This window comes from Arabidopsis lyrata (genome assembly GCF_000004255.2).
Source record: "Arabidopsis lyrata subsp. lyrata unplaced genomic scaffold ARALYscaffold_9, whole genome shotgun sequence".
Taxonomy (NCBI): domain Eukaryota; kingdom Viridiplantae; phylum Streptophyta; class Magnoliopsida; order Brassicales; family Brassicaceae; genus Arabidopsis; species Arabidopsis lyrata.
In genome coordinates, this window is record NW_003302547.1 from 1,490,147 (window position 1) to 1,511,745 (window position 21,599).

The window sequence follows — 21,599 nt, forward strand, 5'->3', positions numbered from 1 at the left end:
TACTAGATTGTCCACGTTCCATGCCCATGAAATTCGTGATTCCGCTATCGGGGACATAAACGTCGTCTGTACTTAACGGCTGCGAATTGTGTTCACTGGGGTCCACATTTCTCAAGAAGCTAGTGAACTGCTCCAAAGCCTCATTAATTGGTCCACGGGCGTTATCAGCAGAACTCGTCCTTGCAGAACAATTGACAGGGCCCACGTTTGCGTCTATATTGTCGGTGGCTGACAATATCATCGCCATTTATCTATCCAGTGTCTCGTGTCTATCATCTGGAGGGTTATTCGTGTCCCCTACGATAGAAAGCGTTTCGGCGACAATATTAGTTTGCAGTGTATGATCTATATCTGCAGATCTCGTCTTCCCACGACCACTAACAGGACCAATATTGTTGTCTATAGTATCGCACCCCAGCAATGATGTCGAATGTGGTCTATCCTGAGCCACTCGTAAATCCACATTATCGATTCTGTCCATGTCTACACCAATGGGACTTTGCTGTCCACGATCTTTGTCTACAGACCACGTCTTCACATGGCAATCAACAGGATCAATATTGGTGTCTATATTTTCTTTGCCCAACAATATTGTCGGAGGTGGTCTATCATGAGGCTCACGCAAATCCACATCTTCTAGACTGCTCATTCGTAACACATGTCCGTGTTTCGTGCACGAGTTCGTTGAGTAATAATCTCTTTACGAACACCACTGCTATCTTCAACCATCAACTCTTCCACTTCTACACTCTCGTAATCTATTTGAAGACTGAAACCTATAGGAGACAGATTGGGCGTTCTTGGAACGTGGTTTGGTCCACTAACACCCTTATCCAGACTTCCACCTGAAGACGCATTTTTAGCTCGAAGAAGCGGATTTTGAAGAAGATCAAGTTCGATATGGCTACAATTATTATGCCCTCGAATATCAGCATATGGATCCCAATCAAGAGGATAGTCTTTGTCAATTAACTCCCTCATCTTGTCAAAGTCATAATCAACCTCGTGATCAATGGACACTTCCAACGTCTGAATCTCCATTTATGTCGCCATATTTTCGTCCACAACGTATTGGTGTGGACAAAATGTCGTCTACCATCTTCCTTTTTCCAATACTTTTATTGTTCACTGAGTTTCTAGTCTTGTCCAAACACCCATCTTCCATCTCATCGATGGCTTTCATAAACTCTGGATCTTCAAATGTCAATACATTTCCGCACGAACCAGCATTCGTGGCATGTGGACCTGGAAGATCTGCGGATGTGTTCTGTTGTCCACAAGCTCTATCCTTATAAGCTGCTTCTGCTTCTGAAACTGCTCTCAACAGCAATTCAGTTGAACATTTGTCTACGGTGGACTTCCCCGGAAACTCGTCACCCCCGAGACGTATATCCCCGTAACTGTCGTCTACATCGATAATTCCGTTTTTGGGTGACCCACAAACATCGCCGCCGACATCTGCACCAGCATTAGAGCTTTGTTTCCCGAGGGTCAAATACATGTTCAACCCAGTATTAACTTTCTTTGCCTGTTTGAACTTAGCCAATCCACTGTCGGTATCGATTGCCACAGGAGGCATCTTAGCTTGGGTGAAAACGAGGTCTTGTCCTTCGCACCAATAGCTAAGATGGGCCCCAGTTTCAAGGAAACATATGCCAAATGCTTTTGACACCTTCACCGTTAGATCTTCAAACGTGTCTGCAGCACAAACGTCGACACATTTGGCATATTTCCGATTTGAAACATTGAAACGCCAAACTCCGTTGTCGGGACAAACCCATACCCCAACGAAAATCAACACACCGTCGTCCATCGAGATGAAATGTCCCTGTGTAAAAAACAACATCGGAAAGTCAATAAAATTTCACATTAAATGCTCGTTAAAAAATCTGAAAATAAGGACAAGAAAACTGGAAAAACATATATTCTAACAGTCAGAGAATTTGCATTCAAGACAACCAACTCGGAAAAATAAACATTAATGGTGTGAGGACACAAAAAAAAGAAAAACCTATCCAAAATTCACGTCCGTTAGCTGTTAGGAACACAAATCTTAACTCTTCAGCTGTAAACCATCTTCAGATCTTCGAGAGACAATATTTCAAATTTTTTGGTTCAGATTTGTTTTGCCCCCAATGAGCTAATGATCTTTACATTTTAATGATGTATTAGGAATATAATAATGACATAAAATGATGATTTTATGGAAGAGATACATTTTGCTGTTGCAGCATTAATTACTCTGCACAACATTAAATGCCATATTCGAGAACCTCTTTCTCTTCGTACGGCGGTGATATGTCTATATTTCACTTGTTTTGAGCATCCATTTAGCATCACTTTATCATCATTTCGTCATTGTTTCATACCATTCTTCATCATTTGTCATCACTTTGCATGATTAGGATAGTTTTGCATGCATGTTGCATATTTGAGTTGTTTCAGGTGCTTCGGGACTATTGGTGTTTAGAAAGAGGAAAAACATAGCTGAAAGTCACATTTGGACCATTCTGCTCGATCACCAGTAGCAGAGAGGGAAGCAGTCAGCTCAGCAGACCATCAGGAGTGTTCTGCTCGATCACAGGGCAGTTCATCCTGCCAGTTCACAGTTCTACTCGATCACAGAGGAAGAGGAGCAGTCCATCCTGACAGTCTACCCACATACTCGATCGCAAGGAAGAAGAAGCAGTCCAGAGCGTGCCACCAACCAATCTACTCGATCACCACCTCCCCGCAGCCACTTGATCACAAGCTTCACAGTCTTCTCAGATCCCAACTCAACCAGACATTGAGCATAAGGAAGAGAAGAGGATGAAGCAGAACTCGAGCACATACTCGACCAAAATGCTCGATCACGACATGCCCAGAGCAAGAAATCGCAAAGGCGCCAACTTTATTCAACCTCTCTACTCGATCACAAGGGTCGAGTATCTCCGTAAACCGCCTTAATACTTTGTCGTCTTGTGATTTAGAGTTTCCTAGTATTTGCTATAAATAGGTTGTTTCTCATAATTTTGAGACTAAGTTTTATTCTGTCTAAGTCTTTTTCTGCAGAACAATTAGTGTTTCTTCATCTTTGTAATCCAGATTTCTCTTAATCTATTGAGTTTTTGCTTTTGATTTCTTCTACAAAGTTGTTCATCTTGTTGAGATCTTGCTAGTATGAAGTTTTTATGCATTTCTGGGTTTATGTTCATGTTCATGAGTTTTGAGTAGTGATTAGGGTTCTTGAGGATGGGTTAGAGTAGTTTAGAATCCTTGATCTGCTAGGTGGTTGAGTTTGATTGGTAGATCCCTTCTGGATTAGTTGTTCTTAATGCTGATTGCTTTCTGATCAACTGGAATCTGAGCCCAGACATTTCCGCACCCAAAAGGTGTTCGATGAAATGTCTGAACCACTAATTCCAGAGATTCGTGGCTCTGTACCAAGGTATTGGTTACAGGGAGCGTTTTGGCTTAGACTTGTTGTTTCGTAATGCCTGTTAGGTTAGCTCTCGTCAATGGTGATTGAGTCTGGGACTAGCTTTGCTTGAGGATCTCTGTTGCGGTAGCACTTTGATTTGGCTATTGAACTTGTTGTCTAGGGATAGTTTGTTGAGCATGTTAACCACCTGTTAGATTAAGGAGACTTCTCTACTCGATTACCCCATCCTCGGGAATTTCTCTTCCAATTGATTTCTTTGTTTACATCGCTTTTGATTGCTTGATCTTGTCACTTGGTTCTTAATTTTCGTTTTCGGCTTAATTCACTTGAAGTACTCGACCACACACAGTGGTTTGGAAACGAACTGTGTGGTAGAGTAGTTTTATTGCAGTTTCCATTTGGTACTCGACCTGTTACTCGACCACATCCAGTGTCTGGCAAACGGACTGTGTGGTAGAGTAGTTTTATTGCAGTTTCTGCTGTTACTCGACCTGATACTCGACCACACCCAGTGCTTGGCATCAGGCTGTGTTGGTCGAGTATATTAGCTATTTCTGTTATAATTTCTGTTTTTGCATGATCACTTAGGATTGTTAACAACATCAAAACATGTTATTGCTTGGCTTGACTCTGTAAAATCTGATTGCATCTTGATTGCTAGCATCACACCCATTTGGATTGACACCTTAAATACTACAATGACATGATAGTACTTTAAGGATAATTGATCTTAGTTAAAATCATACTATCAATTTGGCGCCGTTGCCGTTTGGGTGTTTGTTTGTTACATTTGAGATTTCAGACTTGCTTAGATCAAGTTCTATTTCAATTTTCACTTAGGCTACTAACTTTGTGTTTTTCTTGTTGTCTTCTTGATCCAGGTACAACCCTGCTGTATGCAAACTCGATCAAAAGGCAACCACAACCTCCTTTTCAACGATAACATTGACCGTATTGACAGAGAACTAATGGAAAGGAGAGACACTACCGACCTTGAACACAACCATCCTTTCAGAATGGCTGATGAACAAGATGTCAACAATCTGCCTGCAAACATTGGTGCTGGAGATGCACCAAGAAACCACCATCAGAGGCAAGGAATTGTGCCTCCTGCTGTCCAAAACAACAACTTCGAGATTAAAAGTGGTCTCATCTCGATGATTCAAGGAAACAAGTTCCATGGTCTGCCTCTGGAAGATCCCTTAGACCACTTGGATAACTTCGACAGGCTCTGCAGCCTAACCAAGATAAACGGTGTTAGTGAGGACAGTTTCAAGCTGCGCCTGTTTCCCTTCTCACTGGGAGACAAAGCACACCAATGGGAAAAGATGTTACCTGCTGGCTCCATCACATCTTGGGACGATTGCAAGAAGGCTTTCTTAACAAAGTTCTTCTCAAATTCAAGAACTGCAAGGCTTAGGAATGAAATCTCCAGTTTTACCCAAAAGCAGTCTGAATCCATTTGTGAAGCCTGGGAGAGATTCAAAGGCTACACTATACAGTGTCCACACCATGGTTTCAAGAAGGCTTCTCTACTAAGCACACTCTACAGGGGAGTTCTACCCAAGATCAGAATGTTGCTAGATACTGCTTCTAATGGGAATTTCTTGAATAAGGATGTTGAAGACGGCTGGGAATTAATTGAGAACTTAGCTCAATCCGATGGTAATTATAATGAGGATTTTGATCGCTCCAACAGATGTATTGGAGAATCGGATGCAAAGCATAGTAAAGAGATGAAAGCTCTTAATGAGAAACTGGATAGGCTTATCCTTGGCCAGCAGAAGAATGTGCACTTTCTACTTGATGACGAGCAGTATCAAGTCCAAGATGGGGAGGGGAACCAGTTAGAAGAGGTCAGCTACATCAACAATCAAGGCGGCTACAACGGGTATAACAACTTCAAGACTAACAACTCCAACCTTTCTTACCGCAGCACCATCGTTGCTAATCCACAGGATCAAGTGTATCCTCCACAACAACAGCAGGGTCAGCATAAACCTTTTGTTCCATACAACCAAGGTTTTGCTCCCAAGCAACAATTTCAGGGGAACTACCAGCAGCAACCACCACCTGGGTATGTACCTCAGCAGCATCAAAGTTCTGCTTCTCCTGACTCTGACATGAAGCAAATGCTACAACAGCTTCTCCAAGGACAAGCATCTGGCTCCATGGAGATTGCTAAGAAGATATCTGAATTACACCATAAGTTGGATTGTAGCTACAATGACCTGAATGTAAAAGTAGAAGCATTGAGCTCCAAGGTCCGATACTTAGAGGGACAATTTGCATCCACTTCTGCTCCGAAACCTCCAGGGCAACTCGCAGGGAAAGCAATTCCGAATCCAAAGGAGTATGCTAATGTTCATGCTATCACCCTAAGGAGTGGAAGAGAGTTATCCACCCGAGAGGGACCCAAGCCAGTCACTGAGGACAGTGCAGACCAAGATGGGGAGGATTTCAGTCTCAATGAAGATCAAGTTGACAAACCAGCTGAAGTACTCGATGGACATACTCGATCAACAACTCGAGTAGCGGCTATACCTGCTGAAAAACCAGTTGCTGCTAAGAACAAGGAGAAGGTTTTTGTTCCTCCTCCTTACAAGCCCCCACTTCCATTTCCTGGTAGACAAAAGAAAGCGTTGGCAGATAAGTACAGAGCTATGTTTGCAGAGAACATCAAAAACGTTGAAGCCAGGATACCTCTTGTTGATGCTCTCACGCTTATTCCGGATTCCCACAAGTTTCTGAAAGAATTGATCAGGGAGAGAATTCAAGAGGTTCAGAGAACAACAGTTGTGAGCCATGAGTGCAGTGCCATCATACAGAAGAAGGTTGTCCCAGAAAAGCAAGGAGACCCTGGTTCATTTACTCTACCATGCTCCCTAGGTTCATTGACTTTCAATAAATGTCTTTGTGACCTAGGAGCATCAGTAAGTCTCATGCCACTCTCAGTAGCTAAGAGGTTGGGTTTCAACAAGTATAAATACTGCAATATCTCCTTGATCTTGGCTGATAGGTCTATTAGACTACCTCATGGGTTATTAGAAGATTTGCCTATCAAGATTGGAAATGTGGAGGTGCCTACAGACTTCGTAGTGCTAGACATGGATGAAGAACCAAAAGATCCCTTGATCTTAGGAAGGCCCTTCTTGGCTACAGCGGGAGCAATCATAGATGTTAAGCAAGGGAAGATTGATCTTAATCTGGGGAAAGATTTTAAAATGAAGTTTGACATCAATGATGGTATGAAGAAGCCAACAATAGGAGGACAGACCTTCTTACTTGAGGAAATGGATCGGCTAGCTGATGAACTGCTAGAGGAACTTGCTGAAGAAAATTACTTAAAAACTGTTTTGACCAAGAGTGGTAAAGCTGGGTATCTCCCTAGTGAAACTTTGAGTTCTGAGAAGTCATTAGACTCACACAAGGTAGCAGTTGGTTCAGAGGTCTACAAGGGTCTGATGGGGTCCGAAATAAAGTTTATGGGAGGAAATGAAGTAAGTTCAACACATGCTCGACCAACTGATTCCACCAACAATTCGAAGAAGACTCCAACTTGCCCTGAGAGCTCATGCTCGACCGAACAACTCGAACAACAGCTCAAAGCAAGCACTCTGGCATCTGATGATTGGTTGGAGCTAAAGGAGAGGTCAAAATGGCAAGACAAAGCCATAAGGGAGTTAACAGACACTGTGAGAGAGCTGAAGGATCAAATCAAGGAGCTCCATGGAAAAGCCAACCTAGTGCCACTCAACACCAAGGACGTCCAAAATGATGGAGCCACTACTCTGGTCAGCAAGGCGGGATGTGAATTCACATTGAAATGGTCTAGAGAAGAAGACCATCCTCTCGATCAAAAAGAAGATTTCTTCAAGGATATGGCCACTGAGTATCCAATTGCAGACCTATCAAGAGAGCATGTTGAGTTTGACGATACATCTGCTGAAGAAGGAGAGGAGACCTCATTTCCCCTCTGCAAACCACCTTAAGCCTAACGAGTGTGAGAAGTCAAGCTTAGAGACTTAAAACAAGCTCACTTGGGAGGAAGTCCTATGGGATGACAGTGGTACAGTGCAATCGAGTATGAAATGGGTCTCAGTTTCAAGATTTTTGAAGTTTCAACATGTCACTCTATCACGCGAGGCCACATGCTGATGAAGAGTTGCAGTCGAGTATGATGTGATTTTTGATCCAAATTTTTCAAAATCAAGATCATACTTGACCAACAGAAGCCATATGGTAATGAGATGACATGGTCGAGTATCAAGAAGGAGAAGGAGCAGAAGCACAACCGTAAGACTCCTCAATGGCCTGGCAGTACACACAAGCAGGCATTGATGAGCACATCAACTCCTTCTTCACTTGAGGTAACAACTCCACTTCCCCATTGTTTATACCATCTCATGTCTTCTTTCTTTATTTATTTGTCCTGAGTACTCTCTTCCAAATTTTTGTTACACAGAGGACTGTGTAATTTAAGTTTGGGGGAGGGCTCAGGAAGTATTTGATGAGTTTGCTTTGTCCTTGTTTTCAAATTTTTCTTGCATTGTACATATTGTCTGCATTCATCTATGTCATTGAAAAAACCCTAAAAATTTGAAAAATTTCTGAAAATGGTTTCACAAAAATAGAGTGTTCATGTAGTTGCATTTTCATTTTAAGATTGAATCTAGAATGTGTCATATAGGATTGTTGCATATGCATAGGGGATGATGATGAGATAACCTTGTAAGCATGCTCATTTACTGAATGAATTCAATGCCCTCGTTACTAGTTGTTTAATGCTTGTGATAGAACTTGAATTAAGACTGCACCATATTTGGAATTCACAACTTGACTCTCTTGTTTTAATTGAAGCATGCTGGATGTGATTCTTTTCCCTATCTATTAGAACTTGAACTTGACTTATAATTATCATGTCTTTGCATTGTTGTTGAACTTGTGGCTACCAATACACATACTTGGATTTTCTTTCACCTTCTACCACTCTTGCTAATCCAAGTAGCTGATTCCCATCATTGGAACAGTTTCCCCCACCCTGAACCTAACCTTTCTTTCAAGCCCTGAATAAATTTGTGTGTGTGTGAGGCCTATTTCCGGATTGAGCTTGGTAGAAAGTGTTAGGTATGAACCGACAAGAATGGTATCCCATGTAGTTCTAGTCGACGCTTTTTGGGCTAGATAGGACTAGGTGGGAGTTTTACTTTGGGTTTGGGAATGTGTTTAGAATAAAAATGAGAAAGAAAGACAAGTGTTATTGTTCTTAGGAGATGGAAGTGAAACAGAAAAGAATATCATGTTAGTCTAGTAAAGGAATTGGGAAGCATGAAAATAAAAGAAGTTAGGCTCTATGCAAAGTAAAAAGAAAGGCAAAAGCCTAAAGTTGTCTTAAGTCATGAGATGAGAAGAAGAGCCTTAGTTGTTAAAGAAAGTCCCAATCCGCTAGAAAGTCTAAAAGAAAACCTCTCCTTAGAACAAAAAAACCAAAAACAAAGAATGGGTTGATCCAAGAGATTATTGAAACGTGCCTTGAGTGCAAAAGGGTAGAATTAGGATCATTTCTGGGGTTTAGAGATAGGACCATCTATGGAGTTTGTTATACTTATGGTTATTTGGGTAGATGGGGTCTGTTCTTGTATGCGTAGGTTGGTTCTAACCTTTAGCATTCTACTAAAGCTCTGTCCATTCATGAGAGTTCCCTGTTACTGTGAAAAAGTCTGAAACCATTTACAGAGGAACCATCTTTGTTTCTCAGCCTTGTCCTTTAAACCAAATGAGTTCTTCAACAATGTTTTGCTTGATTCATGGTTTGAGCTTAATGAATGTTAAAGGGAATTGATGATCTGAAGGTGTGTGTAGATTGGAACAAATGTTAGGTTGTCTTGTGATGAATATGGCTAAGGTTTTTAAGTAGAGTTTGGTCTCTAAGCATTCCACAATTACTAACTTGGACATTGAGTTCATTTGCTTTGTCTGCATGCTTTGGTTCTGAGTCCCCGCTTTCAAACCTCTCCTCTAGCTTGTTCTTAATTGTTTGCTTGAGGGCAAGCAAAGACTAAGTTTGGGGGAGTTGATATGTCTATATTTCACTTGTTTTGAGCATCCATTTAGCATCACTTTATCATCATTTCGTCATTGTTTCATACCATTCTTCATCATTTGTCATCACTTTGCATGATTAGGATAGTTTTGCATGCATGTTGCATATTTGAGTTGTTTCAGGTGCTTCGGGACTATTGGTGTTTAGAAAGAGGAAAAACATAGCTGAAAGTCACATTTGGACCATTCTGCTCGATCACCAGTAGCAGAGAGGGAAGCAGTCAGCTCAGCAGACCATCAGGAGTGTTCTGCTCGATCACAGGGCAGTTCATCCTGCCAGTTCACAGTTCTACTCGATCACAGAGGAAGAGGAGCAGTCCATCCTGACAGTCTACCCACATACTCGATCGCAAGGAAGAAGAAGCAGTCCAGAGCGTGCCACCAACCAATCTACTCGATCACCACCTCCCCGCAGCCACTTGATCACAAGCTTCACAGTCTTCTCAGATCCCAACTCAACCAGACATTGAGCATAAGGAAGAGAAGAGGATGAAGCAGAACTCGAGCACATACTCGACCAAAATGCTCGATCACGACATGCCCAGAGCAAGAAATCGCAAAGGCGCCAACTTTATTCAACCTCTCTACTCGATCACAAGGGTCGAGTATCTCCGTAAACCGCCTTAATACTTTGTCGTCTTGTGATTTAGGGTTTCCTAGTATTTGCTATAAATAGGTTGTTTCTCATAATTTTGAGACTAAGTTTTATTCTGTCTAAGTCTTTTTTTTTCTGCAGAACAATTAGTGCTTTCTTCATATTTGTAATCCAGATTTCTCTTAATCTATTGAGTATTTGCTTTTGATTTCTTCTACAAAGTTGTTCATCTTGTTGAGATCTTGCTAGTATGAAGTTTTTATGCATTTCTGGGTTTATGTTCATGTTCATGAGTTTTGAGTAGTGATTAGGGTTCTTGAGGATGGGTTAGAGTAGTTTAGAATCCTTGATCTGCTAGGTGGTTGAGTTTGATTGGTAGATCCCTTCTGGATTAGTTGTTCTTAATGCTGATTGCTTTCTGATCAACTGGAATCTGAGCCCAGACATTTCCGCACCCAAAAGGTGTTCGATGAAATGTCTGAACCACTAATTCCAGAGATTCGTGGCTCTGTACCAAGGTATTGGTTACAGGGAGCGTTTTGGCTTAGACTTGTTGTTTCGTAATGCCTGTTAGGTTAGCTCTCGTCAATGGTGATTGAGTCTGGGACTAGCTTTGCTTGAGGATCTCTGTTGCGGTAGCACTTTGATTTGGCTATTGAACTTGTTGTCTAGGGATAGTTTGTTGAGCATGTTAACCACCTGTTAGATTAAGGAGACTTCTCTACTCGATTACCCCATCCTCGGGAATTTCTCTTCCAATTGATTTCTTTGTTTACATCGCTTTTGATTGCTTGATCTTGTCACTTGGTTCTTAATTTTCGTTTTCGGCTTAATTCACTTGAAGTACTCGACCACACACAGTGGTTTGGAAACGAACTGTGTGGTAGAGTAGTTTTATTGCAGTTTCCATTTGGTACTCGACCTGTTACTCGACCACATCCAGTGTCTGGCAAACGGACTGTGTGGTAGAGTAGTTTTATTGCAGTTTCTGCTGTTACTCGACCTGATACTCGACCACACCCAGTGCTTGGCATCAGGCTGTGTTGGTCGAGTATATTAGCTATTTCTGTTATAATTTCTGTTTTTGCATGATCACTTAGGATTGTTAACAACATCAAAACATGTTATTGCTTGGCTTGACTCTGTAAAATCTGATTGCATCTTGATTGCTAGCATCACACCCATTTGGATTGACACCTTAAATACTACAATGACATGATAGTACTTTAAGGATAATTGATCTTAGTTAAAATCTTACTATCAGGCGGAAACGAAATCTGCTGGAAAACAGGGAGCATTCTCCTTTCCCACGTTGCCCAAAGAGTGGGGGCAAAATCGTCAGATCAATTGCAACCTACCATAAGAATGTGGTATATCTGAGGAGTTTTCGAAAATATGGCATTTGCAGAAATGGACCCACCATTTTGTGGTAGAAGTCGTAAATTTCCCTTTGAAGATAGTTTAAAGCTTATCCCACTTTAAACGTGGTGTTTTTTTTTTTTTTTTTTCATTTTGTGTTGTAGTTTGAAACATGAATCCTCACTAGTAAATCATGTTTTTCCTTTATAATGATGAGATAATTAGGAAGATCAATAAGAAAAAATCCATAAACATTTAAAATTTTGAATTCTATGATTGATTGGATGGAACTATATTTGTTAAACATATAATTAATTCTGGATTGGTATAACATAGAGGTGGAACAGATCCAAATATCCAGACTTTTTGGAATATCTGGATTGTTGGTGTCGGATCCCGCAGTTCGGATCCGGCCCGGAAAGATAGTGGATCAATAAGACGAAGTGGGCCGTCGGCCCGGTCCAGGGGACGAAAAGAGCGGCCCAATAAGTTGCAGCCCAGTTCGAGTGAAATGTCGGGATCTCACGAGTTAAATGAAAAGCGGGTTGACCGGGATCTGCTAGATCGGGAAGATTCGAAACGGAAGCAATAATGAAGGCGAGATCTGCGGCTTGATGAGCGACTTCGGTTTCGAATCATGTAATTATAAATAGAAAGCGAAAACCATTGTATGAGGGACAAAATTCTTGAGCAATAAACAGATACATATACTTCACTCTTTTGTTTTCTTTTTCACGATTGTTATTCGAATTAGCAAGGCTAGACGACCCGACACACATCTTAAAATTGTATTGCGGATTCCGACATCCACAATTTGGCGCTAGAAGGAGGGGATTTCTAGTCTTTTACTCCAGAATATCAATCGAAAAGATGTCAGACGTGGCGGATCCGGCTTCAGTCCTCGACGAGATCAAGAAGTTGCTGAAAGATCTGTCCGAGAAGACTGACCAGCAGCAGCTCGCCACCACTGCGTTGTCAGAGAAGCTTTCAGCGTTTGAAGAGCAAAGCGGCAGCCAAATCGCAGTCCTCACAGCAAGTTGTTCCGAAATCAGGTCAGCCCATAATGCTTATGCTGATCGGGTTGATACAATTCTTGCAGGAACTTTGCGGACCAGCGGACCTCGCGGCCATTTGGATTTTCATGGTCCGAACGTTTCGGAGGTTCAAGATCCTAGGCTCGTTTCCCCGAGCAACGTGCTCCCATCTTCTTTGCCCCTTGGTTCTCAGAGTGAGCCTGGAGATGGGTCCCGTCATACTCAAGCACCACAAAACTCAGCCGGCGGTCCCTTTGTTCCAGCCAGAACACCTCTCCCCATCCATCTTGGCAGCATCCCGCATCATCCTCAAACCGAGTCCCATCCACCTCACCTTCCGGTCAACCCGGAAATCCAGAACTTGCAAAATCAGATTCGGGAAATGAGTTCGAAGGTTCATCAAGCCACCAGTTCGGCTCCCGAAGTCGATAGAGTGATCGAGGAGACGAGAAAGACTCCTTTTACTCCACAAATTGTGGCCCTGCGAATTCAAGACCAAAGGAAGGTCAAACTTCCGGGGTACGATGGTAAGGGATATCCCAAAGAATTTTTAGCGTCTTTTCAGGTCACCGCAGGTCGGGTACATTTGGAGCCAAACGAAGTAGACCCAGGCTTATGCAAGCTTTTCGCCGAGAACCTATCCGGGCTGGCTTTGACCTGGTTTACTCAACTGGGAGAAGGATCGATCGATAGCTTCAAGCAACTATCCACTGCTTTCATCATGCAGTACGGATACTTCATCAAGAGCGATGTAACTGATGCCCAGCTATGGAACCTCTCACAGGGAGCCGGAGAGCCGCTCCGGACTTACATCACCTCCTTTAAAGAGATTATGGTCCAGATCCCAAATTTGTCTAATTCCACAGCTATTGCTGCACTCAAGAACGGTCTATGGCACGAATCCCGTTTCCGAGAAGAGTTGGTTGTTAACCGACCAGCCACTATTCAAGACGCCCTCCATCGGGCAACAAACTGGATAAACGCGGAAGAAGAGCGGGCTGCTCTAGCAAAAAAGTTCAAAGCAGCTCCGAAACCTGCTCAACTTCCTCCTCAGAGGAAACCTATTCAACCCAAAACTCGGAAACCCGGAGCTGGGACATTCTCAGTGGATCGGGAGGAGCCAAAAGGTTCTCCGAAGAATTCACCTGCGAAGCAATCTTTCTCGCCAAAGAACAAAAACGGCGCTTTCCCGAGTAACAAGTGGATTCGTGACCCAAACGCCTACTGCGAGATCCACAAAGTCAATGGGCATGCTACGAAAGATTGCAAGGCTCTAGGAAGGTTACTGGCTGCCAAGTTCGCATCCGGTGAAATAACCGAAATCGACGTTTCGGAGCTCGAGCCAACTCATCCGTCGGAGCAAACAGTAGAACCAGAGGAACCGTCTCCTCCTAGCAAAGAAACCAAAAGGATCCAGTCCCCTGATGTTCCTAAAGGACCGAAGAAATGAATCCAGGTGATTATGGGGGGATCCAATCTCTTTCGGGACTCCATTAGTGCAATCAAGCAACACGAACGGAGGGCAACCCCCGCGATAATCAAGAACGCCAGACTTACTGAGGAACAATTACCCGAGGTAACATTCTCCGAAAGCGAAACAAGTCAACTTGACAAACCACACGGTGATGCTCTGGTCATAACACTCGATATTGCGCATTGCGAAGTATCTCGGGTTCTCATTGATACTGGGAGTTCGGTGGATTTAATCTTCCTCGATACTCTGACAAGAATGGGGATATCAAAGCAAGAGATAAAGGGGCCACCATCTCCTTTGGTTTCCTTTACTAGCGAAACTTCAATGTCACTAGGAACGATTGTGCTCCCGGTATCCGCAAAAGGCATAGTCAAAATGGTTGAGTTCACTGTGTTCGATCGTCCGGCTGCTTATAATGTTATCTTGGGAACACCCTGGATTTATGAGATGAAAGCAGTACCTTCAACGTATCATCAATGCTTGAAATTCCCTACGAAATCCGGAGTAAAGCAAATCCTGGGAAGTCAGCGAGCTGCGAGGATGTGTTACATGTCCAGTCATAAGCTTAAAATTCAATAGCAACCACAGCTCGAGGTGCCTGCAAATCCCGTCAAAAAGATAAGCAGTGACCTCGTGGAGGCAGTGGTAGTTAATGAGGAGTATCTGGATCAAACTGTGAGAATAGGATCGGGATTAAGCGAAACACTCCGAGTCGAACTGATAACTTTCCTAAAAGGAATAAAAAAACTTTCGCCTGGAAAATCGAGGAGATGACTGGGATCGATACAAAAGTCATTTCGCACGAGCTCAACATTGACCCGACTTTCAAACCAGTAAAACAAAAACGCAGGAAACTTGGTCCAGACCGAGCCGAGGCTGTAAATGCCGAAGTTCAGCGCCTGCTCGATGCGGGTTTGATTCGCGAGGTCAAATATCCGGACTGGTTGGCAAACCCTGTTGTAGTCAAGAAGAAAAATGGGAAATGGCGGGTTTGCGTAGATTTCACCGATCTTAATAAAGCCTGTCCCAAAGATAGTTTCCCACTTCCGCACATCGATCGACTTGTGGAGTCAACTACGGGCCACGAAATGATGTCCTTTATGGATGCTTTTTCCGGGTATAATCAGATTTTGATGAATCCGGAAGATCAGGAAAAAACAGCTTTCATCACGGACCGTGGAACTTACTGTTATATAGTCATGCCTTTCGGGTTGAAAAATGCCGGAGCCACTTATCAACGGTTGGTGAATATGATGTTCAAAGATCTCCTCGGTAAAACGATGGAAGTGTATATTGACGATATGTTGGTGAAGTCAATATCAAGCACTTCGCATATTGAGCATCTAGAACAGTGCTTCGCAATTTTGAATAAGTTCGGAATGAAACTGAACCCGACCAAGTGCACTTTTGCAGTTCCGTCAGGAGAGTTTTTGGGTTACATTGTCACGGAGCGAGGAATCGAAGCTAATCCACGACAGTTGAACGCTTTTCTGGCGATGACTTCGCCTCGCAACATCCGGGAAGTTCAGCGACTCACGGGGCGGATAGCAGCTTTGAACCGTTTCATCTCGAAGTCAACCGATAGGTGCCTTCCATTCTATAATCTTCTCCGATAAGCAAACAAGAATTTCATCTGGGATGAGAATTGCGAAAAGGCTTTCAAAGATCTAAAAGATTATTTATCCAAACCTCCTGTGTTAGCGAAACCCGAGTTCGGAGAAGAGCTTTTCTTGTACGTATCGGTATCTGACAGCGCAGTAAGCGGAGTGTTAGTGCGATTGGATCGGAACGACGAGAGACCGATTTTCTATATAAGCAAGTCTTTTTCGGGTGCGCAGTCAAGATATCCGATGATGGAAAAGCTAGCTCTGGCAGTAATTACTTCGGCTCGGAAATTAAGACCGTATTTTCAATCTCATACGGTTATTATCCTAACTACACAACCTTTAAGGGCAATTTTGCATAGTCCGAGTCAGTCAGGAAGATTGCTTAAATGGGCAATCGAGCTAAGCGAGTATGATATTCAATTCCGAACAAGGATAAGCTTGAAATCTCAAGTCCTCGCAGATTTTCTGATCGAACTACCTCTGGTTTCCATGGAAGTCAAAGAAAATGAAGGACCTTGGATACTTCATGTGGACGGCACATCCTCAAAACAAGGTTCCGGGATCGGTATCCGATTACAATCCCCATATGGTGAAGTAATTGAACAGTCTTTTCGTCTCGCATTTAATGTGTCGAATAGGCCTGGGCAAAAAAACCGTACCCGAATACCCGAACCAAAACCGACCCGAAAAAACCGGTTCGGGGCGGGTACGGGTATTAGCTATTTACCCTATTGGGTCTTGTATTGCCGTACCCGTGGGTATAGGGTAAAACCCGATCCGAACCCGATACCCGAACGGGTACCCGATTACCCAAAATTACTTATACTTATACATATAAAAACTTTATATATATGTAATATTTGAGATAAATACATTTATATCCAAATATCCGAGAGTAATTACCAAAAATTAAATGCACTTATATTTATATATTTAAGACTAAATATATTTATACGCGAGATGCTTGTAAATTTTTTAAATATTTGGACAAAATTCCGGTTATTCGGATAAATTTTTGGGTGAAACTCGGATATTTGAGTAAAATTGTGGATAAAATTCGGATATTAGAGTAAAATTTCGGGTAAAATTCGGGTATTTGGCAAAATTTTGGGTATTTGGGTATAAAATACCCGAACCCGATGGGTGCCCGATTTTTTTGGGTATTTAGCGGTTCTAAAAATCTAAACCCGAACCCGATTAGACCCGAACCGAAACCGAACCGATATTTTAGATTTACCTTATTGGGTCCTAAACTCATCTACCCGAAAGACCCGTACCCGATCGGGTTTTACCCGAACCCGACCCGCATACCCGAATGCCCACCCCTAGTGTCGAATAACGAGGCGGAGTACGAGTCTCTCCTTGCAGGACTTCGCCTAGCGGTTGGGATAGGTATCACAAAACTACGGGCATTCTGTGACTCGCAGCTCGTTGCTAATCAATTTTCCGGTGATTATGAAGCCAAAGATTTCAGAATGGAAGCTTACCTCGCTCAGGTTCAGGAATTGAGTAAAAAGTTTCTTAGTTTCGAACTCACTAGAATTCTGCGAAGTGAGAACTCAGCGGCGGATGCTTTAGCGGCATTGGCGTCGAGTTCCGAAGTAACAGTGAGCCGAATGATCCCTGTCGAAGTAATTGAACATCCCAGCATAGCCACCGGAGAGCTGAATTTTGTGACAACACGGTCTATGCATAGAAGGATGAGTGTGGAGCAAGAACCACAAAGGGTCGAGAAAACTGAGCAGAACTCCGAAGTAGAATCACTAATCGGAACACCGCAAAATCTGGAACCACTGCAACCAGTGCTACCGCTTCCGGATTGGGGGGCAGACTGGCGGATACCTATCAGAGAGTACATCCTTAATGGTATTCTCCCTGCGGATAAGTGGGAGGCACGGAGACTGAAAGCTAAAAGTGCTCGTTTCTGCATTTCGAGCGACATCCTCTACAGAAGAAGCATCTCGGGTCCTGACATGATCTGTATTTTCGGACAGCAGGTCCGTACTGTGATAAAAGAGATTCATGACGGAGTATGCGGAAATCACTCCGGAGGTCGCTCTTTGGCCTATAAAGTAAGAAAGTATGGATATTTCTGGCCCACTTTAATCGCGGATTGCGAGGAATATGCGCGGAAGTGCGAGCAATGCCAGAACCATGCACCTTCAATTCACCAACCCACCGAGCCATTATCATCAGTCTCTTCGCCCTATCCATTTATGAAATGGTCTATGGATATTATTGGGCCTCTTCATGTTTCTACGCGCGGGGTGAAATTTGTCCTGGTTCTTACCGATTATTTCTCGAAGTGGGTAGAAGCGGCAGCCTACGTAAACATAACTCAGGTTCAAGTTCGCAAGTTCATTTGGCAGGACATCATGTGTAGGAACGGTTTGCCATATGAGATCGTTACTGATAACGGACCTCAATTCATTTCACGGCAATTCGAATCTTTCTGCGAAGAATGGCAAATCAGACTCAGTCGATCAACGCCTCGTTACCCGCAGGGTAATGGTCAAGCTAAAGCAATGAATAAAACTGTTTTGTCTACCTTGAAGAAAAAATTGAAAGCACACAAAGGAGCTTGGTTTAACGAGTTACAAAGCGTTCTCTGGGCAATTCGCACTACCCCCAGACGAGCAACCGGGGAAACGCCTTTTTCACTAGTGTATGGAATGGAAGCTGTAATCCCTGCTGAAATATTTGTGCCGAGTCCGAGAAGGATGTATAATCCACAGAACGAGGCTGCAAACAATGAGCAGATGGTTGACGTGATTGATACAATCGAAGAGCGACGTGATCGTTCGTTAATTCGAATGCAAAACTACCAGAATGCCGCGGCACGATACTACAATTCGAATGTTCCAAATCGGCACTTCGACGTTGGGACACTAGTGTTAAGAAAAGTTCAGCAAAATACAGCCGAAGATGGAGCAGGAAAGTTAGGCGTCAACTGGGAAGGTCCTTATCGAATTACTTAGGTAGTTCGCAATGGAGTTTATCGCCTTGAAAACATGGAAGGAAAAACAGTCCGAAGAGCTTGGAATTCCATTCATCTGAAGAGATACTTTGTTTAAGTATTTTATTATTTATCTCGCAATCCGTGAAACCGAGAAGAAGCTCGTAACTGCTTTTCTCGAAACCAAGCTCAGACCTCTGGTAATTCTTGAAAAATAAGCCTAAGTTTTACTTAGCAAAAAAGAGTCTGGTTCAACACAGACTAAGGATTTCTGCGGACTCCGAGTCCCGATCCTCATCTTTTCTATTGAGAACACCCACATAACTCTCGTTCTTAATATTTCCCTAATCCATTGAGAAATGAATTCTGAGTTCGTGTAAACTGCGTATCTCGTTGTCATCTTAAGTATTTCTTAATTTTTCACACGAGGTATTCAAATTTCTCGAATACTCCGGATTTATAATTCAAAAGGACTTATAAAAAAAAGGAAATATTCAAGTCTTCAAAAAGGAAAAAGCGATAAATAGGTTCGAGTTCAAAAAAAAAAAAACAATAAAGGAGGGCACACTAGCCATCACAACCCCGGAACCAGATCATTGATCCTTGACGTCGGGATCCTGCTGCATCTCCTCGGGCAGAACGGCAGCTTCGAAGTCCTGGTCAGCCATGAGATCCTTGTTAGTTCCGAACTCATCAATGGCGACATCATCTTCGGGAAGAGATGTCTCTTGCACGGGCTCTGGGGGAGTCGCTACAAAGAGATGAGTAAACTCATTTGGTTGTGGTCTGAGAGCGCTTACCTCGCGAGCCTTCTTCTCAGCCTCTTCCTCATCTTTCTTTACCGACTCTAGTTCGGCTTTGATGTCCGAAATCTCTCCCTTCAGAATCTCCTCAAGAAGTTCTCGGTTCGCCCGAGTCTCGGCAAGACGCGTCCCAATCATCTCATTATCGCTTATGGCCTTGTAGTAGGTCTCATGCTTCGAGGCGAGTCCGCTATAGAGTTCACGGAGCCTCATCCTTTCATCTTTTTTCGCTGCTGCGAGCTCCTCATCCCGTTTCTCAGCAGCGATCTTGCACCATTCCTCGCTTCGCTTAACTTCAGCTTCCAGCGAGGTAATCTTGTCACATGCCTCGAGGTACAAGTTCTTCCCGATCTTCAGCTTCTCGGAAAGATCAGTCTTGGCAATCTCAAGAAGGTTGCAGCGACCCTCGGCCTCCAGCATTCGCTCCCGGATCTCGTTCGCCTTTGCCACCGCCCTGGCATTTTCCTCCTCCATCTCCTTGAGTTGACGGATCTCATCTTCGAGTTCGGCAACCCGAGCCCTGAGGCCATCCAGCTCGTTAACAGGAAAGAGCTGGGACTCGTGGCAGGAGAAGGTGGTGTTGTACTCGAGCATTAACTGTCAAAACGAAGATTCATGAGGACACAAAGAAAAGTTCTTATTTTTATATAAGGAGAAAAGTTCAAAGTATTACCTCTCCGAGTTTATCAGCGAAGCGAAAGTAGTTCGCTCTGTTGACCTTCTTTAAGTCACTAAAGGGAGGAATCCTCATCCCAACAGGAGTAAAGTTCCTCATGAAGTCAGCTGGTGACTTCGGAGGAGCTGTTAAAGTAAAAAAAAAACCGTCAAAATGAAGTCGAAGTGAGAGAAATACGAAGTGACTCTACTTACCAGTAGGGATCGGAATCTCCTGACGGACGGATCCCCGGTTCTCAGAAGCTGAGTTGGCAGGTCGGACTCCGGGGCCCGTTGTGAATCTTCTCTTTCTTCTGGTTTTGACCCCAGCCTGGTTCCAGCGTCCTCGGAAGGATTTTTCTCGTCGTTCAGACGAGAACGACTCTTGCGTTGAAGGGAAGGAACTTCATATTCCTCGTTCCTGCGTTTTCTTGAGGAGGTTGCACTATGGCCTCCTTCAGAAATTTCTTTTTCCCGAGAAGATCGGGAGGAGCGAGAATCCGAGATCCGGATTATGTCTTTTCCTGAAGACACCTTCTTTTGATCACGATGATCAGAAGTCTTCGACTCGGAAAACGGATCTACGGTACCCGAACTCTTCCCTTTACCAGATGAAGATCTGGATTTCCCGTCATCTAAGGCCTTCACCATCTTGGCCTTATCTTCTTTCTCTCTCGCTTCTCTCGCCTTTTCCCTTTCCTTCTGGAGCCTCTTCTCTTCGCGATAGGAAAGTGGAGACATGTTAGTGGCAACAGCAGGGGAGGAGGGAGGGGTGGAAGAAATGAGGTCGGACCGCGAGTAAATTCGGGCACACGAACTCCGGATGCGTTCGCAGGTGAACAATTCCCACGAGAGGTCGCTGCGATTGCAAATCTTTACGAATTGTTCCGCAAAGGTATGAGAAAGTGGCTTCTTCGGGAACTTGACTGCAAAAGACAAAAGAAAAGGGTTAGTTCGTTGAAAAGCAAAGTTAGGAAGAGAAAGACATGCAATACAATCCCTAAAAAGCCATCTAACCCGGACGATGTGTCCATTCTCGGACAAAAAACTCTGTGTTCGGACCATAGGAAAATTCGTCAACAGGGAAAAAGAAATATGATTTCCTCCATTTCTCGTCTTTCTCAGGGAAGTCCGCGAAGACTCTGAATTTACTTCGCGGACTGAGAAAGAAGGTCCCCGAAGTTCTCCCTTTCTTCATTGTGTACAACTGAAAGATGTCGGAGAGCGTGATCCGGTATCCATTCTCTTCAGCAAGAGTCTGAAGACAGAGTACTACCCGAACTACATTTGGGCAGAGTTGAGGTAGGGCAATCCCTAGTTCGTGCATAAGCTCTACCAGAATCCCCGGAAGAGGAAAAGATAGACCGCACTCCGAGAAGAATATTTCGAAGGCGCAGCTGTGATTGATCGGAGGAAACTCGAGAGATTCCTTTGATTCTGGAGCTATCAGCTTAACTTGACGTGGGATCTCGCAGACGCCTTTCATAAAGGCTAGCCTTTTATCGTCGAGGTCCGAGGAGAAGTATTTCCCGAACTCACCTTCCATGATGAAGCATTCACTTCGAATTTTCTTGCTTTTCCTCGGAGCCAT

At 43.4% G+C, this 21,599-nt stretch overlaps 1 protein-coding gene across 1 annotated transcript; it reads right to left on the minus strand.

Annotated features, from left to right (window-relative positions):
- Positions 1 to 19,144: 19,144 nt before the first annotated feature.
- Positions 19,145 to 21,599, minus strand: LOC110227139 (meiosis-specific protein ASY2-like). The gene is made up of 4 exons (XM_021020478.1): positions 21,026 to 21,599; positions 20,221 to 20,934; positions 20,028 to 20,155; positions 19,145 to 19,951 (listed from the first exon to the last, which is right to left on the minus strand). The coding sequence occupies exons 1-4, from the start codon at positions 21,597 to 21,599 to the stop codon at positions 19,145 to 19,147; spliced, it is 2,223 nt and encodes a 740-aa protein (XP_020876137.1).

Bases quoted from the DNA above. Each gene is read 5' to 3' on its own strand.
- LOC110227139 (XM_021020478.1), bottom strand. From the start codon at position 21,599: ATGGCTCCGAGGAAAAGCAAGAAAATTCGAAGTGAATGCTTCATCATG. The intron at 20,935-21,025 runs GTTAGATGGCTT...TGTCTTTTGCAG, and splicing joins AGAATGGACACATCGTCCGG to TCAAGTTCCCGAAGAAGCCA. The intron at 20,156-20,220 runs GTAGAGTCACTT...TTACTTTAACAG, and splicing joins ATTCCGATCCCTACTGGTAA to CTCCTCCGAAGTCACCAGCT.